At 36.8% G+C, this 13,558-nt stretch overlaps 1 protein-coding gene and 3 pseudogenes across 4 annotated transcripts; 2 read left to right on the top strand and 2 right to left on the bottom strand.

Annotated features, from left to right (window-relative positions):
- Positions 1 to 27: 27 nt before the first annotated feature.
- Positions 28 to 5,050, top strand: LOC111296152 (importin subunit alpha-4-like; annotated as a pseudogene). The gene is made up of 10 exons (XR_016346771.1): positions 28 to 432; positions 1,388 to 1,476; positions 1,573 to 1,664; positions 1,741 to 1,872; positions 2,185 to 2,415; positions 2,549 to 2,708; positions 2,929 to 3,007; positions 3,306 to 3,434; positions 3,740 to 3,864; positions 4,425 to 5,050. The product of XR_016346771.1 is annotated as an importin subunit alpha-4-like (transcript).
- A 707-nt stretch (positions 5,051 to 5,757) lies between these two features.
- On the top strand, positions 5,758 to 6,596 carry LOC111296151 (uncharacterized; annotated as a pseudogene). Its single transcript, XR_016346772.1, has one exon. The product of XR_016346772.1 is annotated as an uncharacterized LOC111296151 (transcript).
- A 274-nt stretch (positions 6,597 to 6,870) lies between these two features.
- LOC111296204 (nucleolar complex-associated protein 2-like) lies at positions 6,871 to 9,774 on the bottom strand (annotated as a pseudogene). Its single transcript, XR_016326236.1, has 8 exons — positions 9,579 to 9,774; positions 9,374 to 9,489; positions 8,727 to 9,283; positions 8,056 to 8,357; positions 7,892 to 7,954; positions 7,709 to 7,804; positions 7,488 to 7,621; positions 6,871 to 7,317 (listed from the first exon to the last, which is right to left on the bottom strand). The product of XR_016326236.1 is annotated as a nucleolar complex-associated protein 2-like (transcript).
- Positions 9,775 to 10,257: 483 nt separating this feature from the next.
- On the bottom strand, positions 10,258 to 13,354 carry LOC111296374 (putative pentatricopeptide repeat-containing protein At1g56570). The gene is made up of 2 exons (XM_022890651.2): positions 12,101 to 13,354; positions 10,258 to 11,851 (listed from the first exon to the last, which is right to left on the bottom strand). Exons 1-2 carry the CDS (start codon positions 12,713 to 12,715, stop codon positions 10,646 to 10,648), a joined length of 1,821 nt encoding a protein of 606 aa, XP_022746386.2. The 5' UTR covers positions 12,716 to 13,354; the 3' UTR covers positions 10,258 to 10,645.
- Between the last annotated feature and the right edge of the window lie 204 nt (positions 13,355 to 13,558).

Genomic DNA, 13,558 nt, shown 5'->3' with positions numbered 1-13,558 from the left:
TTAGTTTTGTTTTGTTAAAATCTAGTTACCATTGGAGCATAAAAAAAAAAAAAAAAAAAAAAAGGGGAAAAATCGATTCTTCTTTTCTCAAATCTCCATCGGCCTTCACCCGCCACCACTGCCCTCCTACGATATCCCTTTCGTTTCTTCTTCAGTGTCATTTCTACGACACACAAGACAAAGCTAGCAAGCAAGCATTCAAAAACGAAAATGTCTCTTCGGCCAAGGACCCGAACTGAGCTGCGGAAGAAGGATTACAAGACGAGGGTGGATGCAGAAGAAGCCAGGAGGAGAAGAGAGGACAATTTGGTTGAGATCAGGAAGAACAAGCGCGAAGACAATCTCCTTAAAAAACGGAGAGAAGGCCTTGTACTTCAGTCTCAGCAGCCTTTGCGCGATGCGCCACAAAATGCTGCCGCTATTGAGAAAAAGGTGCTTTTTTTTGTTTGGATTTCTTTTTGAATTCTTGATTGATGGTAAAATTTGGGATCTTGATTCTATTAAGCTTATTGTTTCTACTTATCTTAGTTATCATTGCTGTTATTATTCAATAGAACTATTAATTCTTAAGATCAGAAAGGAAGGATTTTTCTTTAGTACCTTCAGTTAGAAAAGTGAAAATATTTGATGAAGATTTGGGCTCTTAACTCAATGGAAATATTAAACTCACTTGATTCAGTTATTCTTCCCTTTTTTTTTAATAATTATTTACTGTACTTGATTCAGTTCTTCTTCCTTTTTTTTTTTTAATAATTTTTTACTGGTATGTGATTATAATGTTAGAAGTAGACATATTTTGATAAAAGAAGGGGCCTTTTATTTAAAATATTTAAATTTTTTACGCCTACTTAATAGGGTAGCTATTTTTTTCTTGTATTGATTTTGAGATTTGAGTTGTCTTTTGGTTGAAGGATTTGTCTTAGCTTCCTGTTTTTGTTAATTGTAAAAAAAGTGGAAAGAGGGCGTTTAAGGTTGTGAATTTTTTTTCTAAAGTAGGGTGATAATATTCTGATATTCTCTGTGAAGCATGTAGAGGAGTGTTTTCTTCCAATAACTGGTGGCTGTTTAGTTTTATTGCTGATAAAATTGATTTAGGTAAGGAGAAAGACTTAGCATTTTAGATCTTATCTCTTTCATCTCTTTCATCTTGCGGGTGTTGGGAAAAGTTAGATGTCTATTACTCTATTGACATAATGTTTTTGAAGTTAGGATATCCAAACATCAATTCTCCTTCAATGTAGAACAAGTGTAGGAAAGGATTTTGTTATGGTCCTGATCGACTGAAATTTAGGCTTTTCTTTTCTTTTGTTTTGGATAAATGGAAATTTAGGCTTTTCATTTTGGATCCTGAACATAATATTCCTGATGATATCTAACATTTGGAAAGTATTCCTTTGATGGTACAACGGGTGTGGTCCGATGATCCTGCCTCACAATTAGAAGCCACAACTGAGTTTAGGAAGCTATTGTCAATAGGTAAGTTATATTCCCTAATTCCTACTCCTACAACAGTTCTTTTGTTAATGAATATGTCCATTTACATTGTTGACTTTCATCTAACTTTCCTTGTAGAGCGCAGTCCTCCAATTGATGAAGTAATCAAAGCTGGAGTTGTCCCTTGGTTTGTGGAGTTTCTCAGAAGGCAGGATCTGCCCCCATTGCAAGTACAATGTTTTGTTTCTTTTGTTTAAATTGAAATAATTTGTTTATATTGCTGAGTCTAACTTCCCTTTGATTTAGTTTGAGGCTGCCTGGGCTTTGACCAATGTTGCCTCTGGCACTTCTGAGCACACACGGGTTGTTATTGAACATGGTGCTCTCCCAGTGTTTGTCCAGCTGCTTAGCTCTGCTAGTGATGATGTTAGAGAGCAGGTAAGTTCTTGTTTCAATAAATCATCTTTATCTTCTGTAACCATGTAGGGTGATAAAGCTCTCCTACTTTCCATATAGCTTAGATCGTTAATGTTTTAGTTCTACATTTTCTGCAAGTACCTTCCCTGACACAGCTGTATATTTTGCATCCTTTCCTAAGTTGCTTTGTTTTTCTCCCATTTAAATTAACTTATTCTGGAATTTATATCCATATGCTATATATTTCTTGCATCCTGTTTTATGTCGATATTTTTGTTCATCCCAAATTTTACTCTGTGTGCATGCGTTCTATTAACTATTCCTTTGCAACAGCAAGTGATGCGTTTGCTATCCTCACTTAGCCTATTTTCCATTCAGGCTGTTTGGGCTTTAGGTAATGTTGCTGGTGATTCACATAGCTGTAGAGATCTAGTTCTTGATAATGGTGCATTTATGCTATTGTTTGCTCAGTTAAGTGAACGCTCCAAATTATCCATGCTGAGGAATGCTACGTGGACATTATCTAATTTCTGCCATGGCAAGCCACCAACGCCATTTCAGCAGGTAGAGACAGTGGGAGGCTTCTGTGGAATTTGTAATAGGATAAGATTTCACAGTTTGCTTATTGTTGTTTGTTGGAACCATAAATTTTGGTAACTCATGGAGGTTGTGATAACAATCCTTATGTTATTTTCAGGTCAAACCTGCATTACCCATTCTACGGGAACTTATCTAGATGAATGATGAAGAAGTTCTGACAGATGCTTGCTAGGCACTAATCTTTCAGATGGCCCAAATGACAAAATTCAGACTGTGACTGAAGCTGGGGTCTGCCCACGACTGGTGGAACTTCTAGTGTAAGCTTTTGAATAGTCTACGGAATACATGAATGTAAATAACTTATGTTGCCATCCCTCTCAGGATTTTTTAAGCATAGATATCATGCACCCTCTCATTTTGGCTACCGCCTATAGTTTTTGCTTCTGTCACAGGTTTTTTATGTCTATATACTTTGTGGGTTTTATACTTGTTGCAAGATTTTGACTAATGGTGCTGACCAAAATTCATTTGTGCCAGTCATCCATCACCTACAGTTCTTATACCTGCTCTTCGGACAGTGGGAAACATTGTCACTGGTGATGATAATCAGACTCAGGTATGAAGACATTTATGCATGTTCACAGCAGTCTTGGCATCATTACTGTTGTTCTTAGATGCTGGTTGATCTTCTTCTTGTCTTTTGTTTAATGGACTCACTTATTTGTTTCATTTGGATTGCTCATAGATCATCTCTAATCTAATTATTAGGATATGGTAAACAAACTACATTTTTTTAAATGGAATCAGTAATTCAAAACTTTAATGTAATTGTTATGCAAAGATAACAATAGTTGTGGAGTGGTTTTCTCTCTTTCCTCTAAAAGCTGCAAAGTAACTTCTGGTATATTTTTCAGTTTGTGATTGACAACAAGGTGCTACCTCATCTCTATCAACTTCTCGTACAAAATCACAAAAAAAACATCAAGAAAGAAGCTTGTTGGACAATCTCTAATATAAAAGCAGGGAATAGAGCTTAAATACAGGTATAGTTTCTCTCTGTGCCCATTCTTTTTATGAAGATTCTATTGTCTCAACACATGCCGTGGCCTGAAAGGTATGATGATAGAATCATCTTGTTTGGCTGCCTATGAAGTGTCAATTATGGCTTTTATATGTTGGCAAAAAATTCCAAGGTGTCAATAACATGTTGCTAATTTTAGTCCACAGCCAATTGAAGCGTTGCTTATTTGGAGTGTAACTTCAATTAATACTAGTTCTGAAGCAGTGTCTTTTAAAATTAGAGGCACTCATATTGTTATTGATTATTTGTTGATTTTCTGTGGCACAGGCTGTTATTGAGGCCAATATTATTCTTCCTCTTGTACACCTTCTCCAACATGCAGAATTGGACATTAAGGAGGCTGCATGGGCCATCTCAAATGCCACATCTGGAGGATCTCATGAGCAGATTCAGTATGTCTTGCTCCCTTTTTGGTTACGTTTCTGTTTTTTCTTTTTTAGATCACACATTCATGCATGCTTATAAAAGACACATGAACGCCGGCAAACCTCCACACATAGATTCACAAGAGACACACATGCATGTAGGCTGATATTGTCCAAATGCAAGATCAACATGATGTTGCCCATATGTATACTCAGATAATGATGGGTACATGAGCTGTCAGCTTGCTCAACTAAATTAGCTAGTTTAACAGGATAATAAATGCTGTTAGCCTTTTCTCTTACTGTTTCTTTTATCCTGAATATGATGATAATACCATTTATCAATTTTTAGGTCATGCATCTAGGTTGTCAACATATAATATTTAACAAGTGAATAACAGCTCTATTGGCCATAATTTTCTGGTAATGTGTAATGAAAATAATTTTATCTGGTCCTCATTTGAGTAACCTGATAATTGTTCTTAAATATTTCAATAAATGTACGTGAGACATTCGAAGACAAAGAGGCTGCCTTGAATGCGCAAACCTCATACAATCTGTGTTTTTTTTTGTTTTTTTTTTTGCAGATTCCTGGCGAGCCAATGTTGCATTAAGCCACTCTGCGATCTACTAATCTGTCCAGATCCACGGATTGTGACTGTGTGCCTTGAGGGGCTGGAGAACATTCTAAAGGTTGGTGAGGCTGATAAAGAAAGGGGAATGAATGGTGGAATCAATCTATGTGCTCAAATGATTGATGAATGTGATGGATTGGATAAAATTGAATACCTTCAAACTAATGACAACCATGAGATTTATGAGAAGGCTGTGAATATCTTGGAGAGATACTGGGCTGAAGAAGAAGATGAACAGAATCTCCGAGATGGTGGGATTGAAAATCAGCAAGGCTTTAATTTTGGATCTAACCCTCCCAGCGTTAACCCTGGTGGCTTCAAATTTTATTGAAGTGGTTATTTTGGGAATTTAATCTCTAGTTTTGTAGTTGTTACTACTTTTCATCGCTGCCAAGGGGTCGGGGTTTTTGTTCTGGCACATAGGCTTTTGCTTTTCTTTTTTCTTTTTTATTTTTTTTAAATATTGAGTAGTATTTGAAATATGTTGAAAGGGTTTTCAACTTGATTTGTGTATCTATATTTTTCTATATTCCTTGTGATTGTGCTAAATCTGAATTAGCGATAATGGCTTTGGTGTAGTGTAGGCATTGAGAGTGAAGCTTGTCCTGTTCTAAATCAGAAGTGGACAAGCTGGCCAGTAGAACTAGTCAACTAGTAGTAGAAATATTAGCTGCTTACAGCGTAATGTAATGGGGCTGCCAATGCCCGATGCCATATGGAAATGATAAGTACTACAAACTCTGAAGCTTCTTAGAGTAAATCAGATGTTGCATCACTTGCATGAGTTGATAAGCCTCATTTGCAGCCAGCCATCTGAGGAGGAATCCTCCATTACTTTAGCTACGTATAAAGCTCCAACATCTGTGATTTTCCAATAGAATAGCAGTATTCCAGTATTAGAGAAGTTGTATGTCACATGTTTACGTGATACATCATTTCAACAAATGGTTTCCCCCTCCCCTCCCCTCCACTCCCACATAAAATACAAATGCCGTATTCCTATTAGCAAACACCCTCAGCTTACCCTTTTTCTTCCTTTAATTTCACCAATAAATTTCCAACTCTGTCATAGATGCAGAGATAGGTACCAGAATCTTGGACTCCTTTCTCTTCACACACAAACTAGCAAGAATAACAAGCAGCAGCCCATCATGGCCGGGCTAAGCCAAACCCAACTTTGGTCAGACAAAATCATTGTCCAGGCCTGCACAATGGCATTATGGAAATATCTTTGCAGCAGAAGGGTGGATAAATAGCTTGCAACTATATCAGGACCGTTTGTCTGATTATTCTCTTTCCTTTGCATCCTACTCGACAAGTTGAATTTCTAGGTCTAGAAAAGGATGTCTCTGGTCACGGAAGAGATGAAATCCAGTGCGTCAGAAATTTACCATGGAGATGAGAGCTGTCAAGAGAAATCAAAGTTTTTGCTTCAGGAAGTAGGCATGCCTAGAGGGCTTTTGCCCTTGAAAGACATCGAGGAATGCGGGTATCTGAAGGACACTGGTTATGTGTGGCTCAAACAAAAGAAGAGCATAACCCACAAGTTTGACAAGATTGGGAAGCTTGTTTCGTATGCACCTGAAGTCACAGCTGTTGTTGAGCAAAGCAAGATCAAGAGGCTGACTGGGGTGAAGACCAAGGAGCTTTTGATTTGGATCACAATCAGTGATATATATGTTGATGATCCAGCGACTGGCAAAATCACTTTCAAGACCCCTGCAGGGTTGTCCAGATCTTTTCCTGTATCAGCTTTTGAGATTGAAGGTGAAGTTAAGGATAACAAGAAGAAGAAGGAAAAGAAATGAATGGAGCTGTGGAAGTGAAGGAGGTGTAGATTCTAGAGGAGTTTCAACTTCCAATAGGAGAAGGCTTCATCCGTGGGTTCCTTCATGGTTTCTCCTCACCTTTTGGATGTGCTTGTCTTTTACAGTGTTTTTAACTAATGTCATTAGTAGCTATCAATCAAAATAAAAAAAATTACAATTTCAGAAAACCAATGTTGCATTGTATTGCGTGATAGTGTATTTTCAGATAGGACATGAGAGATTTATGTTGCGTTGTTGCTTCAACACAGCCTATTGGAATTTGGAAGTAATCGATGCCTTTCCTTTGAAGTGATAATTGTACTCTGATTATTTATTTAGAGTATATTTTGGGGGTGAAAGAGTAGTCATGATTTGACTACTTTAATTCTTGAAATTTGAAGATTGATGGGTCGTCATCTTAAGATAATAACCTTTCCTTTTGGAACCATAAATCAATACGCCAAAGCCAATGACTGGGAGTTAAAAAGGAGGCCTTGGGAAATAGGGGTTTCGGTTTGGCTTTGGAGTGAGGGAGGTATTTACTTTTTATGACTCAATCCACCCCCCAAACAAAAATCTTATATAATATATATTAAACTATAAAAGAATATGATTTAAGAATAAGTTAGTATTCATTTCTTCAATTAATCCATTCATCAAAGTTCATATGTCATGGATCACTACTAGCAAGTAAACAAGATAAAAGAAAAAGAAAAATCAGTCACTAACACATACAAATGACCATCCGATGGTCAGTGACAAGATTTCGTCAACTAGCTCTTTTTCTCTTCTTTGGTTTATTTGCATGAGATCTTACATTCTTCTTTGAAAAACTCTTGGGTTTTTGCTTCTTCCTCCGCTGACTGGTTGTGCCATCCAGCTGCTCTTCATTGTCATCTTCCCCAGTAGATGGGGAGTCACTCAAAGACGCATCTTCATCTGAACTAGGCACCAAGTTTTCCACAATATATTGATCCTCATCCACCCCTTCCTCTTGTTTTCTCTTTTTCTTCTCCTCCTTTTTATGAGGCTTGGCCCTTTTGGAAGATAATGGTGTTACTTTACCACAATATTGTTTGGCAATCTAACACAACAACTGCAGTAAAAAATCATTGATGGGAAAGAAAATATTGAGTGCACACTCGCATGCATATCTCTTTCCACAATCGTGTGAGAGAGAAAGAGAGGCAAATATGACAAGCCATACCGGGAATCACCTCCTGGTAACCAGAAAGAACTAAAAACAGAAGCACCCTCATCGTTCCTGATATCATCTTCTTCATCACTAGCTGGTATCTGATCAAGCTTACTCCCAAAGATAGCCTTTCACCCACAAGAACACTGAAAATTACATGCATGCTATTTACGTAGTTGTCTTAAAACAGTTATAATATAGATAGGATGAATCAAAGAGAATGAACAATAGACCTGGATTCCATCATTGAATCATTTCTTTGTTTTGCACTTTGGCGCAGAGTTAAAAACATATTGTGAAAGAGGACTAGTACCCATCTTTTTCTCATCCTACGAGCAACAAAATGCTTAGTAAATCTTCATGTGATACCGAATCAAGAATGTTAAGACAAAGCATTCAATAGATCTTGTTATAACAAAATAATGGAACACAAACATCATTATGCAGCTAACAAGCTTAAACAGGACAATGACAGGAGTCTTAAAAATAGCAATATTTACTCAAAGACACTCTAATTCACAGGTGATACAAGGATGATTACAGAAGTAAACTTTTCTAAGCAGAAAAGTGCAAATGATACCTTAGTTTTCATGTTGAGTGCATTCCACAGAAGCATTGCTAACTGTCTAATGAAAACAAATGCATGTTGATATGCAGTTAGAAGGTCCACACGAATAAGTTCTATGACACAATTGGTGAGAAACTGGATGTGCTATAATTTTACCGCATTCACGAAGTGGCAGTTCAAAACATAGGCCTTGCGAATCTCTCTGAAACACTCATCTAAACAATCAGATCCTAGGTGAACACAAAGATCCCTAAGAAATGGAAAGGTGACAACAGGGAGAAATCACCCCCTATACCACAAAAGTGAAGTGCTACCTGGGAAAAAAGGAAAATTTTATTTCTTGTTTACCACGTAATGAAAGATGAAAAATAAAATAAAATAAAATAGCAATGAAAGACCAAGAAACACTGCATTCGGTACCTGCTCGCAAGCATATTCCTCATTCCTAAAACATTTAAGACAATATCCTCAACATAGGAATAGATTAAGCCTCAAGTTATCCCAACTGATAAATGAATTTCACACATACAAGCATATGAAAGGTACAAAAGGGTTCTAGATTCCAAATGCTAATGTTGCTTGTTCAAGACTACAACCACAAGTGGACCATAAAACAAGCACCAACTTCAAAGAAATCATTGAATTTGAAGAAAATCCCATATAGTTTTCGCCTTTCTGCATACCTTAATTTATTTCCTCAAAAGGCTTGGAAAAGCAGCCAAAAATATAGATGAATATTGGAGACGCCTTAAAGTGAATGATATCATTTTCATGTCAGCATTTGGTTCAAAATGTGTAGGGCATTTCCAAGATATGACTTCACTAACTGGTTGTAGCTCTTCCATTGTTATGTGTTCATTAGCTCATTTATGGTCTCTTTCTTTCCACCAGAAGCAAGAAGTTTCAACAATTTGCGGAGAATTCCATCCATTTCAGATAGTGTAAACAACATTGTTTTGTTAAATACCCTCTGGACATGATGACAGTAAACTTTGCTGATGTGTCCCCAGTATCATCACCGTGGTGACAAGCGGTCCTGACTCCTGAAAGCTTTCATTAGACAACGAACCACGCTTAGTTTTCCATCCTCTCGAATTAAATTAAACCAAAAATAAATCATTGCGGTAGTTACAACATTTTAGGATGGTTTCTCCTCCTCCTCAGCGATATCATGCTCATGAGTCTCATCACACATCTAGATTTCTGCATCTTCCATGTCAACATCAACATCAACATCATCCTACAAAAAGATTGAAACATTTGAAATTGCACCTTAATTTCTGCAGCCATTTGAAACAATAAACACTCCAACATAATTTGCCTAACTTACATCAATATCCTCATCATCAAACGCAAGAAGCTCTTTGCCATCTTCTTGCAAGTACTCATAGAAATCTGGATCCCGTAAAAACCAATTTAAAAAATGTTGAAACTTTCCGCAATGAGCTAACAAAACATAAAAAGAAGAATTTAAGATAAAAATTCAGAAGCCCCAAAAAGAAAGAAACAAAAAACATAGAAAGGAAAGAAGAAACCTTTTCTGGAGCCTTTCAAGCTGCTCTTTATGTTCTTTAGCTGCACTCTGAGATATTGAAATTGTTTTACCTTTTCGCCCTTTTCTCCCAATTCATCGAACACTAAGAAAATCTCTTTCTCTTTCTCTCTCTCTCTCTCTCTCTCTCTCTCTCTCTCTTTCTCTATACATATATATATATATATATCTGTGGATAATCAAAGTTGGAAGAATTACAATCCGATTTGAAAAGAGAAAGAACTTCGTATCAAAATTAAAATCACGAAACCGTTGAAACCTTTATTAGTTGCGAGATTAGGGTAAATCGACGGCAGTGTTTGGGTGTTGGTGGCGACAGCGCGTACGACAGCCCACCGGTAATTTTATGCTCCGGCAGGGTTTCTTCGTCGGCTAAGTGTGTTCCTAAATGTTTTTTGCTGTTTATTTTTAAATGGGGGTTAAGACCGTTAGCGTTTAAGGGGGTGTCTGAATTTCCACTTTTAACCCCAGAAACCGGTTTATATTTAAGTTTTATTATTGTTTTTTTGACAAAATATTTAGTTTAGGCATAAGATTGAAAAAGTTGATTGATTTTGCGCTTAATGGAATTAGAATCGAATCGATTATGATAACTTCAATCATGCTTGATTCGATTTGATTTGATTTTGTTATGTAGTTTTTTCAGGAATTTTTTAACAGCATTTTATTTTTTTAATTTACTATATTTAACCTCAGCTATACGCAAGAAGTAACAAATGAAGAGGAGTTTGTATCAAAATGAAAGATTATACAAGATGAAACAAACTGATTCCCTAAGCAATTTGTTGAAAAATTGATTTCAAGGGAAGAAAGTACAGGCTGCGTTCTCCTTTCAACAGTAACTTCTTCTTTTCCATCTACTGGCTTTAGGCTCACCAAAAATGGCCCTCTTCTCCAGAAAGACTCCTGCTCTAAAGGAAAATTTTCTAAGCTTCCATTTCTACCCAACTTAGGGCTCTGCTCATTTGGAAACAGATTATGTTCAGGAATTCAGTCCATTTACATAGATAACAAACTCTTCTGGTTTTGTTCAGCTTCTGCTTCTCCTATTCAAGTCCCATCTTCTAGATCATGTACCACACAATCTAAATCAGGCCTATATCCTGCTTTCATATGTAGAATAAGCAACTCTAAAACCTCATACACCCACTCTGTGTTAGACCCAACCTTACCACCAACAACAAAGCTGTAAACCCGGTTTCTTACCTCAATCCAACTCCTTCCTGGCTCTTTTCTACTCCCGGTTCTTCTCATCAACTTTCTCGTTCTTGCAAATTCCCCCCAATTACCCTCAGCAGCAAATATATTTGACAAAATCATATAAGCCCCCACCTTATTTGGCCTCAAATCCAACACCTTCAAAGCTGCTAATTTTCCCAAATTTGGGAGCTTATGTGCCTTACAAGCACCAAGAAGTGCACCCCATACAGATTCATTAGGCTTAAATGGCATGCTCTCTATCAGTTGATAAGCCTCCTCAACTCTCCCAGCACGGCCTAGCAAATCAACTACACACCCATAAATCTCCTGATCAGGGGTGACGTTATAATTACTCATCGATTCAAAACACCTTAAGCCTTCATCTATAAGTCCAGCATGGCTGCAAGCACTCAGAACTGCCATAAACACTATCCTGTCAGGTCTAATTCCAGACCTGACCATCTCATCAAACAACTCAACAGCCTCTTTCCCATAACCATGTGCCCCATAACCAATCATCATAGAAGTCCAAGAGACCAAATTTCTATCATACATTTCACTAAAAATTTTGCGTGAGTCAGCTATGCTTCCACACTTGGCATACATGTCAATTAGGGCATTAGCCAACACCACATTCTTCTGGAGGCCTCTGCGAAAAATGCCTCCATGAACCTGTAGCCCGCAATTCAAAACTGCTAAATTTGCACAGGCAGCAGTAATACTGGTAAATGTGAAACAATTTGGACTAAAACCCTCTGACTCCATTTGAGAGAATACATTCAAGGACTCTTTAGAATCTAGTCTTTCATGACCAGCTATCAAGGTGTTCCATGTGATCAGGTTTTTTTCAGTCATCTCATGGAAGTATCCATTTGCCTCAGATAAAAAACCACACCTACAATACATGTCTAGTATAGAATTCATTACAGGGAGATTAGACCCAAGCCCGTTTTTAATGATGGCCGCATGTATTTGCCTGCCAAAAGTATTTGAGCCTATCATAGCACAAGCTCTAACGGCAATTGAAAAACTATAAGGATTTAACTCTGCTTCCTCCTGTTCACAAAAAAATGCAAAAGCAATGACTAAAACAGTTTCATGACATGCTAATTCAAACCCAATATATTAAGGTTGTTTCACATTCTTGAGAGAGCAGCATTTGTAAACTAAACTAGATAACTTAAACTACCAAGGTAATAAAGCATAAAACGTCTAGTACTACAAATAAAACATGGGAAGTTTCCATAATGCAGCATAAACCCAAATAAATTCGTAAATTCCACACTTGTTTTTTTAACAGCTTACCAGTAACATTTCTCTAAAGACTTGAAGTCCACCATAGCCATCGCCTCTATGAGTGTACCCAGTGATCAAAGTAGTCCAAGTCACCATATTTTTCATTTTCATATCTCTAAAAACAGAGCATGCATCCTCTATGCTAACACAACAAGTAGCGTACATTGCCATAAGTGCATTATCAACGTACAAAGAACCCTCTAAGCCACGTTTTATAGCCATCCCATGAACCAAACCTCCATATGCAAGACATTGCACGGATTTGCAAGCCTTTAACACATTAGATAAAGTAAAAGCATTGGGCTTCACCCCCCTATTTACCATCTCACAGAACAAGGTCCACGCATGGACATGATGGTCGCATGAAGTGTAGCCAGCAATCATGGCCGTCCACATAACCACGTCTCTTTCAGGCATTTCATCGAACAGAACACGTGCGTCATTGATCAAGCCCTTTTCAAAGAATGATTTGATGACATTTGTGGCTAATATGGCGGGGCCTTTTGCTCCTTTGTATAGGTGGGTTAAGGGCATCTTTGTCCCGGTAGAGTAGTTTTGGACCCATTGAAGGGAGTGTTTGATGGAAAGTAGAACAACTCTTCTAGCAGTGTGCATTATAACCATAAAGCCAAAGGATGTTTGTTGTATTAATGATTGAATCACTTTGACATGAGTTTAAACAAGAGGAGGGCAGAGCAGAAGCATCTAATCGTTTTTGTGTTGCATTGCACCATGTGGACTAATTACCAAAACCTAGTTGGACCTAAATATTGGTCCTTTAATTTACAAATATGGGAAAATTTTTGTATATATATATATATATATATATATATCTGTATGTGTGTGTGACAGAAGAAGTCTATTATCACACTTAACAATTGTTTCATATAAAGAGTTTCCAGAAACACTTGAATGCTTACAACTTTAAATTTCTCTTGGAAACTCTCAAATTTGAATCAGATGGAATAAAATTTATGGTTTTAGGGTTTAGGGTAAAGCACAAAAGCAATGGCCAACACAAACATGATAGGGAATGTCCTGCTGTACTGCTTTGTGATAAAGAAAATTGTTAAACAATATACAGTCCAGGTAGGAGCCATAATATAAGCTCAGGCTCTGTTGATCCCAGTCATTTATACTTTGAATGCCAAGAATCAACTTGGGGTGATTGATGAATATATGACTGTACTACTGCACCGTTTGTAATACAAACCATTTGTGTTTAGATTGAGGAGAGAGGAAGAAAAGAAAAAGAAAGTAAAGGAAATAAAATTTTTATTTTTTTATTTGAATAAATATTTAATTTAAAGAAAGGGAAAGAGGTGAAAATTAAATAATTTTTTATTTTTTTTAAAGTTTATCTTTTTATTAATATTAAAAATTTAATCAAAAAATTTAAATAGATGATAATTATCTTATAATTTGTTCAAAGTTATATTTTTTTTTAAAGTAAATTTCATATATATC

The sequence above is a fragment of the Durio zibethinus genome, chromosome 12 (genome assembly GCF_047325235.1).
Source record: "Durio zibethinus cultivar Kanyao isolate XHJ-2024 chromosome 12, ASM4732523v1, whole genome shotgun sequence".
Taxonomy (NCBI): Eukaryota; Viridiplantae; Streptophyta; class Magnoliopsida; order Malvales; family Malvaceae; genus Durio; species Durio zibethinus.
The sequence above is the reverse complement of the archived record's forward strand: the minus strand, read 5'-3'. Positions and strand labels throughout refer to the sequence as shown.

Excerpts from the sequence above, each read along its gene's own strand:
- LOC111296374 (XM_022890651.2), bottom strand. The coding sequence starts at position 12,715 with ATGGTTATAATGCACACTGCTAGAAGAGTTGTTCTACTTTCCATCAAA. Across the intron at positions 11,852-12,100 it reads TCTTTAGAGAAATGTTACTG|GAGGAAGCAGAGTTAAATCC; the intron begins GTAAGCTGTTAA and ends TTTTGTGAACAG.